At 34.2% G+C, this 15405-nt stretch overlaps 1 protein-coding gene across 1 annotated transcript in view; it reads left to right on the top strand.

Annotated features, from left to right (window-relative positions):
• ADAMTS19 (ADAM metallopeptidase with thrombospondin type 1 motif 19) overlaps positions 1 to 15405 on the top strand; it is a 228226-nt gene that overhangs the window by 71021 nt on the left and 141800 nt on the right. Inside the window, exon 9 of the mRNA XM_055301522.1 lies at positions 476 to 519. Within this exon, the coding sequence (XP_055157497.1) occupies positions 476 to 519 (44 nt within the window). The remainder of the gene's footprint in view (positions 1 to 475; positions 520 to 15405) is intronic.

Genomic DNA, 15405 nt, shown 5'->3' with positions numbered 1-15405 from the left:
AAAAATTTTCAATCTATAAAATCAATCTTTTAAAAATTTTGCCAGTGTTACAATATAAAATATTTTGCTGTTTTAAACTGTGTTTTTTACATTTGAATCTTCTATCTGGAAATTATTTCAAGTGCCTGTGAAGCAGAAATCTTAAAATATTTGTCAAACAGAAATCCATGTCCCAATACCAGATACTATTTTTTGTAATAAAAAATGAAATCTGTAAAGTTCAAAACAAGATAGAATTTTATTTTTTTGAAATATCTTAATGAAATAGGGCATGTTTCAGGATTATATCAGGAAAAATTTGTCATTAAAAATTTAACAATTCTCACATTTTCTTAGAATTCAATTTTATTTTCAGTTCTATTAAATTCTTGGAGATAAAGTGTATGGTTCAGTTCACGTAACTCAAAAATGAGTCACAATCTCTATTGACTGTGGAAAAGTTTATTTTTACATCCATTTTCTGTTTCCTTTCTAGGAAAGATTTCTGTGTTCACAAAGATGAACCATGTGATACTGTTGGTAAGTGTGTATAAAAATTTTTATACTTTTGTGAAGTTCTGGGCACATTTAACACATCATTTGTTGTAGTATAGGAAATGATATGAGAGTGCTGGTTTTAATGGAATGTTTTTAGAATGTTGGAGGTATGTATATATACTGGAGAAAAATTTTAAAACAATGCTTTAAGAATACCATGAGTTCTTTTTTTCTTACCATCACAAAGATGTACACATGGGTTCAGCAAAATTCTATTATTTTTGCTAAACCAAGGCAAAATGTATTAATTTCAATGTGAATGACCTTTTTCAGGCTAATGGTTGGTTTATTTGTTTGTTTTTGAGTTATGTATGCTTGAAGTTCTTTGCAGACTGTATCAAGGAAACTCCATCTCATTTCCCCAATGAATGAGGATTTTCAGTGTATCAAATAGTACATTTTCTATATTTTGTCCTGGATATTTAATTCCCAAAACATTACCACACAGCCAGTAGAATTTATGAAACAACAGCTCTTAATTTTGAGAGAATGGCTATGTATATGCTAATATAAATGCATCTATATAATTCACTTATCCATATATATCTATATATAACCATATATTAATTTTATTACTATATACATATATTAGTGTTAGGTCATGTAGCTGTATATATATAATAAGGCATTAATGGTAAAGTATAGTTAGGAGTCATAGTCTGGTTTTGACATATCATGTGCCATCTATTTCTGTAGGTAGGGTATATTTTAACTTAACCCTTTTTGACATGACATATATCTTTGTAAGATGAACAACCTAAAATGTGCAAAAGAAGAATAAAGGGGTATAGGTATTTAAAAAAAATTCTAATTCCATCATCTGAAGTTCTCATTAACCTTGGATAATTAAAATCTGAGATAGTAATTGGAAAATAGTTATAATACTGTTAAGTAGTTAATGATGAAATCAAAGGAATATTTGGTTCAGAAGGGGCAATAGCATAAAAAGATCTGGACGCCTAAGGAAAAGCTGACTTGATTTAGGGATGATATTCCTAATGTTACCTCACTTTCCTGCTTCCTGCAGGTTTTTTTTCTCTTCTTTTTGTCTGAATCTCCAGAAATTAAATCTCAATGTACAGTTTTAATCAACCTCACCACAGAAGCTTTTAATTACCAATGAAGCCTGTATCAAGACAATTACCTTTTCTCCATTTAAACAATATTGCCTCTGAAGCTTCTTTAATAATGAGGCTCTTCTTGCCTCATTCGAATACCTGAGAGGAATCAGCACCTGGGGCGGTCTCTCCCATAATTATGCATACTAATCACCTCTTTATAGCCTGGACACACAGCCTAAGGAAGCAACTGCTCACATGAGTCAAATCAATTTCTTTTTGATTATGTCTATGTTTCACATCTTGCTAAATCTGCTATTTGAAAATAACATACATATTCATGATATATATTATTTATGAAACTTACTTTCTGGTTTAAAGCACATTTGAAAAATGAAGTACCTTGATATGTTTGGACAATCAGAGTACATACGGTTCATCAGGAAAGCAGTATAATCACTCCCTCTTTCTATTCAATCTGTCCTTTAAGAGCTTGGTAGAGACTGGCTTTAAATATTATAATATAGGATGTGGAAAGTCCAGTGCCCTTCCTGAGATCTCTTTTTATTTCTGAGTACTTAGATTCTTGAGGTCGCAACAATGTCAGTTGATGCAACAATGTCAATTCTTGATGCATTCTTCATCCAGGGGCCCAGTCTAACCTCTGGGCTTCCAAATGTGTGAACAAATAAATATCTTTATTATTTAAGCCAATGTAAGATTTTTGTTTCTGTAACTGGCAGCATAAGACATAAATTTTCTCTGATACTCATATAGTCATTTATAAGGGAAGAAGAGTATAGGGCAATATTAATAATTTCTGCTCTTATTAAGAGAAAGCAGGTAAACCCGGCAGTGAATTGTTCCCATAGTTAAACCAATGTGTGTGGCTTGCAGGTCCTCTTAACAGCTCTCAATCTCTAGTATCATAAAACAAGAGAAATTTGGGTTTATCAATAAATGTTTATTGACACACATTTTAAAATCTCCTTATGTTATACTATGGGCTGTATTTTTATCAAATGTCAAATGTTTTTTGTTTTTTAGAGAGAGAGAAAGAGATACAAGCAGGGGTGGGAGTGAGAGGGAGGAAGGGGCAGAGGGAGAGAGAGAATCCTAAGTAGGCTCCAAGCCCAGTGTGGAGCCTAACGTGGAGCTTTTGATCATGATGCCAAGATCATGACTGGAGCTGAAATCAAGAGTCAGTTGCTTAACCACCTGAGCCACCCAGGTGCCCCTGTCATATGCTTTTCTTACATCAGTGATTACCTTCTTGCCTCTTCTATCTATTACTGATGTGAAGACAGCCCATTTCACTTTGGATACTATATGATGAAAATTTTTCAAGAGAGGAAGGAGAAAGGAAAATGAATTTTGTATTTATTAGTTTGGATAATATAGGCATAAATGATGACTTTAATGACAATTTCCCCTATGTCTCCTAGTAGATAGAGTAAGAGAGGAAAGAGCTGTTAAAAGCTTTGAATTTTTGGTATTAACTTGAATTATACATGAGGAGGAGTGCCTGTGTTTAAAAACAATGGTTAGACTTAGGCTATACATTGTTAATTTGAGCAACACATTAATGAGCATTATCTCATTCAATTCTTCGAAATCCAAACTCTCTAGTTTTATTATCATTATTACTTTATAGGTGAATAAAACACTGAAATAAAACAATATGGATTTTGAAGTCAGACACCCAGCTTTAAATCCTACTTCAACTGTTTATCATCTACACAAATGTGGGCTTATTTAACACATTGAGAGTTTGGACTTCTCACTTTTGCCATAGAAGCTATATTATTGACTGAATAATAATATTCAGTTGTTAATAATAACAACTGTCATTACTAATTAATAATTAATTAATTAACAACTGTTATTATTAATTAATAATTAATATTAATTAGTTGTTATTATTGATTAATAATTAATGTTGTGAAACTCTAGCATTTGCAAAGGTGGCTCTTTTTTTTTTTCAAGTTAAATTCAATTTGCCAGCTTGTAGTACATTATCAGTTTCAGATATAGTTTTCAATAATTCATCAGTTGTCTATAACGCCCAGTGCTCATCACATCACATCCCCTCCTTAATGCCATCACCCAGTTACCCATCCTCCTACCTAATTCCCCTTCAGCACCCCTCAGTTTGTTTCCCAGAATTAAGAGTCTCTCATGCTTGTCTTCCTCTCTGATTTTCCTCTTTTCCTTATGGTTCCTTTCACTATTCCTTATATTCTGTATATGAGTGAAACTGTATGATTGTCTTTCTCATTGACTTATTTCACTTAGCATAATACCCTCTAGTCAATGTAAATGGTAGGCATCATCCTTTCTGTTGGCTGAGTAATATTCCATTTTATATGTGTGTGTGTATACACATATGTATGTATGTATATGTACTGTATCTTCTTCATCCATTCATCTGTCAGAAGGCTCTTGGCTCCTTTCACAGTTTAACTATTGTGGATGTTGCTGCTATGAACATTGGGGTGCAGGTGCCCCTTCATTTCACTACATCTATACCTTTGGGGTAAATAGTGTAATTGCTGGGTCATAGGGTAATTCTATTTTTAACTTCTTGAGGAACCTCCACACTGTTTTCCAGAGTGACTGTACCAGCTTGCATTCCCACCAACAGTGTGAGAGGGTTCCCTTTTCTTCACATCCTTGCAAACATTTGTTGTTTCCTGTCTTGTTAATTTTAGCCATTCTGACTGGTGTCAAGTGGTATCTCATTGTGGTTTTGATTTGTATTTCCCTGATGACAAGTGATATGCTGTATTTTTTTATGTGACTACTGGCCATTTGTATGTCTTCTTTGCAGAAATGTCTGTTCATGTCTTCTGCCCATTTCTTGACTGGATTGTTTGTGTTCTGGGTGTTGAGTTTGGTAAGTTCTTTATAGATCTTAGATAATAGCCCTTTATCTGATATGTCATCCTATCCCATTTTGTAGGTTGCCTTTTAGTTTTGTTGACTGTTTCCTTTGCTTTTTATCTTGATGAAGCCCCAGTAGTTCATTTTGCTTTTGTTTCCCTAAAGGCGGCTCATTTAGAATTGTTATTCAGCGTGCACTAGGTTCTATCACATCTTTTATTCCCTGCTAAGAGGTTACACATTTGCCCAGCATCACTGTTAGTAAGTGGTGCTACTGGCCTCTGCCTCAGATCTTAGGATAATGAATCAGCTTTTGTCTGTAATGTGATATATTCGTCTAATAGGAGACAATACAGCTAGAAGACTAAAGGTGAGGCAAATAAGTTTGAATGAAGTTATAGAATAAAATTGCCTTAATTAAAAAATATAAAGAAATGGCAAATATAAGCTTGTAAGTAACTTATTTGTCACCATTTTAACTTTGCAGCAATAGGATATTTTCCTCATTTGCTGATGCAAAAGATACTTGCATCTTAAATGTGTTAGGCTTTATCAGTGTTGTGGGATATTATAAATAAATGCTTCATTTGGTAAATTGTACATATTTATTAAGCTTGTAATTGAAGAAGTGTTTAGAGGGTAAAAAGTAAAAATTGTTTTACCATTTCCTCCATCACTGTTTCCTGTTGTCTTTGTCACATGGATAGTTGGTAGATTGGTGGGTAGGTATATAGATACTGGAAGAAAAAAATGCTATTAAATGTTTTTTATCAACAAAATATCAATTCTGAAACATATATGTGTCCACCTTTTAACATTCCTGAAATTGAGATTAATTTTGTAACTAGAGACCTATTAAAATTGTGCCAATGTAATTCAGAGTTTTTGAATCTTAGGTTGGGTAAACACTGTGGTATCCTTAAATTTCCAGAAAAATAATGTACAAATCTGGATGCAAATGGCAACTGTTCACTGGTGTTGCTAGTGAAATTGCCTTAGTTTCTGTGGCAGACAGCATAATGATCCCCAAAAATGTACATGTTCCAGTCCCTGGGACCCGGGAATATGTTAGGTTGTATAACTTAGGGAAATGAAGGTTTCATTTAATTCCATGAAATTAATTCCATAGGTGGAATTAAAGCGGTTCATCAACTGACCTTAAAATAGGGAGCTTATCTTGGCCTGTCTTGCTATGGCAATGTAATTGCAAGGATCTTTAAAAGCAGAAGAGGAAGGCAGAAAAGCTGAATCAGAGGAAGATATGATTACTGAAGAAAGGCCTAGGGAGATGTAATGTGAGGTTTCAGCTCATCATTCCTGCTTTTGAAGGTGGAGGAATAGGGCCACAAGTGAAACATCAGCAACCCCCAGCATCTGGAAAAAGGAGATGGACTCTCCCCTAGAGCCTCTAGAAGGGTGCATGGACAGCCTTGTGATACCTTGATGTTAGCCAGTGAGATCTGGGTCAAGCTTCTAATGTAGAGACTTGTAAGATGGTAAACTTGGGTATTGTAAGCCACTACATTTGTGGTAACATGTTACTGCAGTCGTAGAAAAACAGTATACTTTCTAATAACTCATTCCCCCCTCCCATGACTTCTACAGAATGAATCCAGAAATATGGTGCTCTCAAATCTTTAGACTGTGAGGTCAACAATCCTCACCCTATAGTTTATTTAAGAACTGGTAGTGACTTTTGAATTAGATTAAAAATTGAAATTTGTATCATGATACATAAATAGATGTAAAGAACAACAAACTAGGGCTATGCTAACAAACATGATTAACGATAATTGACCACTTCTAGCTGAGAGACTAGACTAAAAAAACAGTCTCTATTATCTATGAACAGTGAAAGAAATGTAATCAATTCTTTAAAATATTTCCAAGAAAATACCAAGCACTGATGATTTTACAGATCATTTCTACTAAAAGTATGAAGAATAGACCATTCCCATATTATATACACTATTTCAGAAAATATAAAAAGATTAATTAAAACCCTATAAATGTTTTATGAAATCCTAAAGAGGACAGTATGAAAAAGAAAAACAATAAACTCTTCTCACTCAGGAAAGAAATGAAAGAATTCTAAATCAAAATTAGCAGGAAAAAAATTAGCAGATATCATCTCACAAGGTATTCTTAAATAATCGAGTAGGGTACTTTATTTGAGATTTATTCCAGAAATACAGCGGTAGTTTAACATTAGAAAATCTTAAAATGTAACTGTGTAATACAATTAAATATAAAAACCATATGATCATCAGAATGGATAAAGAAAATGTCCTTCATACAACTCAAAACACATTCATAGTAAAGACTCTTGGCAAAAGAGTACAAAGTAGAAACTGTATTTACTCAGTTAAATATATTTACACAAAATGCATAAATATCTTTTTAAAAATAGTGAAGCTTTAAAAGCATTCCTTTCAAATTCCGAAACAAGAAGAAGATTTTGTTATCACTGTTTCTATTCAAAAATGTACTGGAAATTTTAGGCCTTAAAATGAAGTGAATGTTATTATTATCTCCATTTAAAAAAAAACAAAGAATATGGAATTAAATTATTAAAATTAACAGGAGAATGAGGTGGTTAGATATTAAAGCAATATTCAGTAACTATTTGTATTTTATATACCAGCATTTGCCAGTAAGGCATTCAATTAAAAAATACTATTAAATATATGGAAAAATAAAATCCTTTGAATACATCTAATAACAAGATGCATAGAACATATGGAGAAAATTATTGACCTATTTTATAATTCAATCAAGAAGGCATACCTCAATGAAGATCTAAACTGTACTCATGTTCTGAAAGACTAAAGGTGAACCGAATGGCTGTTCCCTCAAATTGACATATTGATAGAATGTATTTGCATAAAAATTCTAAAAGGAGTATTGTAGGAAACTTGACAGGCTGATTCTAAATGTTATGGGGGAGCTTTGACCTAAGAATTGGAGAAAAAATATGGAAGGAGAATCTGCTCTATCACATGTCAAGTATAGTAAGTGATACATAGGATAAGGCTATTGCACATTTTTGGGAAAGTGACAAAGCAGAACACTGTGAGAGCAGAACACATGATGTTAAGACATTTATTCACATAGAGACAAGTTAAAATGAATCACATGGTTTAAATTTTTGAAAAATTAGAGAAAATATAGAAAATTAATTTTATATTTTTTGTGGTAGAGACAAATTTTTTAAATGACACAAAAACTCTAATTGTAACAGAAACGCTTGATAAATTCAACTATCTTTATATTTGAAATTTCTGTGTCTCAAAAGTAATCCTAACACCAGGGGAAAAAATTCTGAGGTACAAGATACCATATTTCATGGATTTTGAAGTGCCTTTATTGTCCTTGATTTTAAGATTTACTATTATATAATGTACCACTGAAGAGGAAAAAAAAACAATACAATAAATTCTTGATTGTAAGACATTATCAATTGTAAGGCAAATCACAATGTGAATCTTAGAATTAGTGATATATAGTGATTCTTGAAATTAGTGATGTATAGTATTTGTAACACACATAACTGATAATAATTAGAACACAGAATATAAAAAATAATATCTATAAATCTGTGAATAAGAAACATACAGTAGATGTACCAAGTAGAACCAAAGACTCTAACAGCCATCTTTAGAGCAAAATATATCAAGTGTGAATTAAAAAAGAGAGATAGAGAAAGAGGAAGGGAGGGAGGAAGAGAGGAAGGAAAGAGGGATGGAAGAAAGGAAGAAAAAAGAAAAGAAAGAAAAGAGGTGTTAAACCCATTAGTAGCAAGAAAGATATACATTCGGATTACAGGGAGATTTCTACCAATGAGAGTGATTAAAAAAAAAAAAGTCTGATATTATCAGGTGCACTTTTTAAAATCAGAGCAAAAATCTTCCATTCCTTCTGAAAATCCTAATAAAATCATGTTGCAGCTTCTTGTTCTGATTTCCATATATCTCTTCTGTTTTCATACCTACAGCTTTGTCTTTGTGTGCTATGTTCTAGGTAACATTTTTGTCTGTGTTTCTTGGTTTATACCAATTGTCTATTTTCTTCATATGTTTCTTTTTTTTTTCTTAAAGATTTACTTATTTATTTTAGAGATAGCGCATACATGGGGCAGGGGGCAGAGGGAGAGAATCTCACGCAGACTCCCCGTGAAGCATGCACCCTGAGATGTTGACCTGAGCTGAAACCAAGAGTTGCACACTGAGCCACCCAGGCACCCCTCATCATGCATTTCTTAATAATTTCATGTGTTTGGCTATGAAGGATTTTTTATTTCAATAGCTTTTTTATTTCTAAACACTCATTTGGATTTTTTCTCTCTCTGTTATGGCATTTGATAATATATTGATCCTTCCTCATATGTTCAATCTCTTCTTTTAGGTCTAAATTATTTTTTATTTATTTATTTTTTTAGATTTATTTATTTATTTGTGATAGACATAGGGAGAGAGAGAGAGGCAGAGTCACAGGCAGAGGGAGAGGCAGGCTCCATGCCGGGAGCCCGACGTGGGACTCGATCCCGGGACTCCAGGATTGAGCCCTGGACCAAAGGCAGACGCTAAACCCCTGAGCCACCCAGGGATCCCCCTAGGTCTAAATTATTAAAAGTATACTTTTGAACATTGACATAGCTAATAATTCTGTTATTGACGTTTTTGTGGTTCTAGTCCTATTTGTTTTGTTAAATCGTTTTGGTGACTTATCACTCAGTTATGTAATTATGCATTTGAGTTATTCCTTTATTTCTTTTATCTGTGGGAATGCTCTATGACCTGGAAAAGATATACCTTTGTCAAGATAAAAGTTCTATTCATAGTGGAATCTGGATGGCTCTGTTGGTTAAGCGTCTGACTCTTGATTTCAGCTCAGGTCATGGTCTTGGGATTGTGGGAGCTTAGAGCCGTGCTGAGCTTGGAGCCTACTTAAGAATCTTTCTTATCTTCTGTCTCCCCACCTCTCTTCCTCCATCTAAAAAGGAAAAACAAAATATTCACATATGCCTTAGGGATATTTAAGTGAATTTTGTGAGTTAGCATTCCTTGAATAATGTAAATTATTCATTATTACAGGTAAAGTAAATTAGATATGGCAACTCTGAATATTCTCAGGGGAGGCCTTTTTAAAAAACATGGTCTAGGTCAAAGTAGACAAGTTTTTATACCATTTCCTTTTGCCAGGGAACAGTTGTTTTTCTAAACTACTCTTTCATTGCATTGAAGGAAAGAAAAATGATACCCCCTCCTTCTCACTTTATATTGAGATAACGTTATGTAGAAATTTCAGTTCCAAGGCCTTACTTTGAGCAGTCTCTCTTTTTGTCTCATTGTCATGACTTATGCTGAACACCTTTGGATTTGAGTTTGGCAAACTCCCAGAGGCTGCTAGCACATTAGTGCTGGCTCAGAACTCCCCATCTTCCTTTCCTTTCTTTAGGCCTGTGGGGGAATTTCCCCTTTTTATATACTCAGCATTGAATTTAAGGGATTTTTGTTATTTTTAATTCAGCATTTATCTGTATAGAGTTGCAAACAACGTTGTCTTGCTGCCAGAAATTGAAGTCCAGAAAAACTTTTAAAGCATTGTTATATATATATTTTCTACACACCATAGCTTCATTTAGTCACACAATTCACTTTGTCAACATTCACATGTGCTCTGAGTGTTTTAGACATTTGGAGATTTGGTGTTAATAATCATGATGACTCCTACAAGTTTTAAAAAAATAATTTTAGAGCTTCTCTAAAGTTGTGTATATGCTATAAACCAGTTATTCTCAAACTTTTTGGTCTTAGCATCCTTTCATACTGTTGAGAATTAGTGAAGATCCCAAAAGGCTTTATTTATGTCAGTAATATTTGTCGTTAGTCACCATTATTAGAAATTAAAGCCACGAATTTCTCAAAAATATTTTAAGTCATTTAAAATGAACAGTAATAAGCTCATCAAAGGTAAGCATAAAGAACATGCATTTTATAAAAATTCACTACATTATTCAAAACAAACAATACTGAGAATACGTGGCTTTTATATATTTGCAAACATCTTTGTATCTGGCTTGTCAAAGGCAGCAGGGATCTTATATGTGCTTTTGTATTTAAGGTGCTGCTATTTGTTATTTTGGTTGAAGTGTTTGAAGAAAATAATGACCACACAAAGATAGATAGTGTGAAAATGGATGAGTACTGCGCTTTTTAGTGATGTTCATTGGTCAACCACAATATCTTAGTTCACTGAGTTAGGCAGATCCTCTAAATGTTGACACATTTCACCATTCAATATATATTAAAAAAAAAACCTATTTGTTAATATCCCCTTCATTCTTATCAGAAAAGTTTTTAAGTGTTGGAAAGTTGCCAAGCTCACATGGCAAATAAAAGTTTTCTGATATTCAGGGCACCTGGCTGGCTGTGTCAGTAGAGCATGTAACTCTTGAACTCAGGGGTTGTGGGTTTAAGCCCCACAATGGGCATAGAGATTATTTTTTTTAAGTTTGGGGCACCCGGGTGGCTCAGTCAGTTAGGCATCTGCCTTCAGCTCAGATTATGATCTTGGGGTCCTGGGATCATGCCCCACAACAGGCTCCCTGCTCAGTGGGGAGCCTGGTTCTCCCTCTGCCCCTCCTCTTGCTCATGCATTCTCTCTTTCTTTCTCCAATAAATAAATAAAATCTTTATAAAAATAATAAAAAAAATTTAAGTTTTCCAGTTTTCTAATTTCACTTGAAAGTTTGCATTTTTGTCATTGGCCTATATAAGTTAATAGATACATATACACAAACCACCAGTTGCAGATATTACTGATTCCAGATATTATAGCAAGTAATATATTTATTACACGTATCTACACATATCACCCATTCATTTTGTTGGAGTGACAGGTTGCATTCTGTTCATTTTTGGCTAAATGTCAGCCCTATTCCCAAGTCTGATTAACCAATGTTTGGCTGTTAAACATTCTTTCAAGTAAAAATGGTATCTAGTGAAAGCAAAATTCAGTTTGTAACTCAAACCACCTCACAGACCTGTTCCTGGAGACAACATCGTATTTTTAGTCTGCAGCAGAAATACTTTATCCATACTTCCTTTTTGTTTTGAAATATTAAAATGTGTGTGTACTCCGGGGTGCAGAGTTAGTAAAATTAATACCCTTTACTGCTTCATCTAGGACATTTTAAAGGAAAATTGTCATTTTTGCCCATTGGGAGTGAGTATTAGTGAAAAATAAAATGACTGGCAGCCCAGTTTGCTCCCCCTGCCCTCATTTGTGCTAGGCTATTGTACCTGCCATGGCTTTTGCCCCATCAGGACAAATATGGATGGTTTTGACCTTGTGGACCTCTTGAAAAGGTCTTAGAAAATATTTTGTAGAAGCCCAGGATTCTGCAGAGCACTCTTGGAGAAATTATGCTATAACTTGGCAATGATTAAAAATCAATAGTGATAAGTCAGTGGTCGTGTGTGTGTGTGTGTGTGTGTGTGTGTGTGTGTGTGTGATGAAACCTCCTAAGGACTTTAAAGTATAGAAAATTGGTAAATAGAGCTGGCAAAGGTACATGTTGGTCAGTATGATTTTTTAGTGGTGAATATTTTTGTAGCTCTTGTTCAGGAAAGGGGTTGTGCTTCCTTAACTACCAGATTTTCCATTATGGGATTCTTTCTCCTCCCTTCATTCTGTTGGTAAGACTTAGATGCTTCTGTATTATTAATAAACTTTCTTGTTCTATCTTCTGGCATATTGGAATGATGGTTTATTCTGCACATTTCTGAATAATTCTGATTTTGCGTACTTGCAAATGATCAGGCATACAGACCACCTAGAAAGCAACTGCCAAGAAGAAACATATTCAGAGACTAAAACATACTTAAATAACCCTTTTATGTTGACACTGTACATGTGAGAATCTCCAGACACTTCCCTTTCCAAACACCAGTACATTCTCCAAACCACATTTCAGCAGAAGTAATCATTTTTATTGGGTGAGAAGAAGAGGTCAAGCCAGTTTTTTTAAGTAGCTTAATTTTCATTAAATAGCTGTTGTCCATTTTCTTTTGCGTTATGGCACCTAAAGCACAGACAATTTTGGAGACTGGAAAAATGGAAAAATTACTAAGCTCAATCTCTCTCTTTTAATATCCTTTTGGTTAGAACTATATTTCTTCTACCAAAAAATCATGCTGATTTCATATTCAGGATTTTGAAATGTGAACTTCTTTGGTGAAGCAAAGAATGAAGTTACTTTTTTTCCTATATGAATCTTACTTTCTAAGTGAATTAGTAATGTAATTAAGTCTTCAAGGGAATTCAAATACACCGTTTGAGTATTCACCATCTTCAAAGTCCCATTATAAGGCCTCCATAGATTCAATGATGACTGTGGAGGCTCTTGCTCACTCAGTCTAGTGGGACATATGCTTTTGCAAAAGAGATTATTAAACCTTTTAGACATACGCATTGCCTTAAATGTGTATAATTTTATACACATTTATATACATATATATACCTAGATCCAGCTTTGAGATACCCAGAATTTATCATGAGATTTGTTGTTATAAATTATTGCTCAGTGTTTAATATGAATGTTCTCAGAAATGCAAATAGAATATATTCGGTATGGTAGACAGAATTCTAAAGATGACACTCCTAAGATTTCTGTCTGCTGATTGCTCAAACACTGATCTAGGTACTGCTGTGAAGGGATTTCACAGATATAAGTCCAGTCTCTCTGTTTACCTTAAGATTTGGAGATCTAACTCTATTCACCTTTTAAAGCAGAGGCAAAGGACTGAATTGACCAACAATCTAAATGAATATGGAAGCTGGTATTTCTCCAGACATGAGATAAGAGTCCAGCCTGGATGACACCTGGACCCGTGAGACCCTGAGCAGAAAACTCAGTTAAGCCGTCCCAGACTTTTGACCTACAGGATTGTACAATAATAAGTGGGTGTTATTTGAAGCCACCACATTTATAGTAATTTGCTATGCAGTTAGAAAAAATTAACTGTCAGACTAAAGACTGCGTATAATTATATATTATACTTTGGGGGTTTATATACTGGAAGAAAATAAAGTCATCTTAGATGAAAGTATTGTGCATGGCCCTCTGAAAACAGAGTAAGACAAAAGAAAATGTGTGTTAAGAAATAAAAAGGGGGGCAGCCCCGGTGGCGCAGCGGTTTAGGGCCGCCTGCAGCCCAGGGTGTGATCCTGGAGACCCTGGATCGAGTCCCATGTCAGGCTCTCTGCGTGGAGCCTGCTTCTGTCTCTGCCTGTGTCTCTGCCTCTCTCTCTCTCTGTCTCTATGAATAAATAAATAAAATCTTTAAAAAAAAAAAAGAAAAGAAAGAAATAAAAAGGGAAAAAAAAAAGGGAGACATTCGAAGAGATTTCCATTTACCATACCTGATAAGACAGTAGAACAGTGAAAGGATTTCTTTAAAAGATTTTATTTATTTATTTGACAGAGTGTGTATACAAGTTGCCAGCAGAAAGAGAGAAGCAGGCTCCCCATGGAGCTGGGAGTCTGACCTGGGGCTCCATCCCAGGACCCTGGGATTATGACTGGAGCCAAAGGCAGACACCTAACCAGCTGAGCCACCCAGTGAAAGGATTTTAAGACGATTTTGCAAGGAATTTGCTACAACCTACAATCTTTGCAATTTCTTTACATTTAATTTTTTTTCTCCATTGTTGCATCAGTGATGAACAAAAGCATACTAAATTGAAATGGGTCTGAACCCTTGCCCTGTGGAGCTGCAAGGAAAGGGATAGGGAAAACTGAGTGTCAAAGGAGGTCAGTTGGGTGGTAGCTGGCCATAATATATGAAAATACAAAGTTTGGGCTTCTGGCGAAGAAAATAGGAAAACCCAAGTAGTCATATTAGACCACTCTAGCTTTGAAACAAAAAGACCAGTGACATTCATATGCTGATAAGATTTTCACATAACCTATAATTTACATTAAGACACTTTGAAAAGTTAAAGAAGGCATAAGTAATAATAATGCTTGAACAAAAGTGTAAAATAAGATGATGCCCAGGCAAAGTAACTGTAAAGTTACTCTATTATTATAAACATATTTCAAACTTTTGCATATTATTCAGAATTGTACATTATACATTTAAAGTACTTAATTCAGAAGTATTAAGCTATAATAATTATTTCTGTAACTTAGATATTTCATCACTTAATTCCCTAATCACAACAATTAAACTTACTGGGAATCAACAGAAGAGCATTTGCTGCAAGTGTTGGAAGCTGGTTTTATACCATTTCTCTCAATATTGCTTTCCTTCAATCCAGATGGCCACAGAGCATTATGGTGGGAGTGTCAGATATAGCAGAGAGAAAAAGGGTGATACCTTTCATTGTGTTCTAAATTCTGATATCTGAAAGTCTTGGAATCAGACTTAGAAGATAATAGGAACTATGTTTCTTTATTTGTCCTTCTTCCTCAATTTTTCTTGGTTCTTTCATTTCAGATTATCTTCTTTTGACTTATTTTGTCTCCTTCTCTTTGTTGTTTATCACGTATCAAATTTTTTCCCACTATTTTGGAGTCCTGCTCTGTGCTTAAAAGCATATTAGGTGTTAGGGGCTTGAGACAGAGTGGTGAATAATACGAAACTATTTACACATTCTTTTAAATCTTTTCCTTTTTTTCTTTCCTTTTGTTATTCTTGGCTGGGTAACTAAAAAGCATTTCCCATTTTTCTTCCTTTACTGTGAGACATCCTTTGTCTCTACATTTATATCATCATGGCTTTTAAGCATAAGTGTATTGATACACATCTCTGAAGTATCTAAAAGCCTTAGTATTTTTTTAAATGAAGTCACCAAATTTTAAAAATTTCATGATCAGAAGATTCTGTCTTGATCTCAGAATTTTTCTATATCATTTATT

This window comes from Nyctereutes procyonoides, unplaced genomic scaffold, assembly GCF_905146905.1.
Source record: "Nyctereutes procyonoides isolate TBG_1078 unplaced genomic scaffold, NYPRO_anot_genome, whole genome shotgun sequence".
Classification (NCBI taxonomy): domain Eukaryota; kingdom Metazoa; phylum Chordata; class Mammalia; order Carnivora; family Canidae; genus Nyctereutes; species Nyctereutes procyonoides.
Note: the sequence above shows the minus strand (reverse complement) of the source record. Positions and strands in the feature narration are given on the sequence as shown.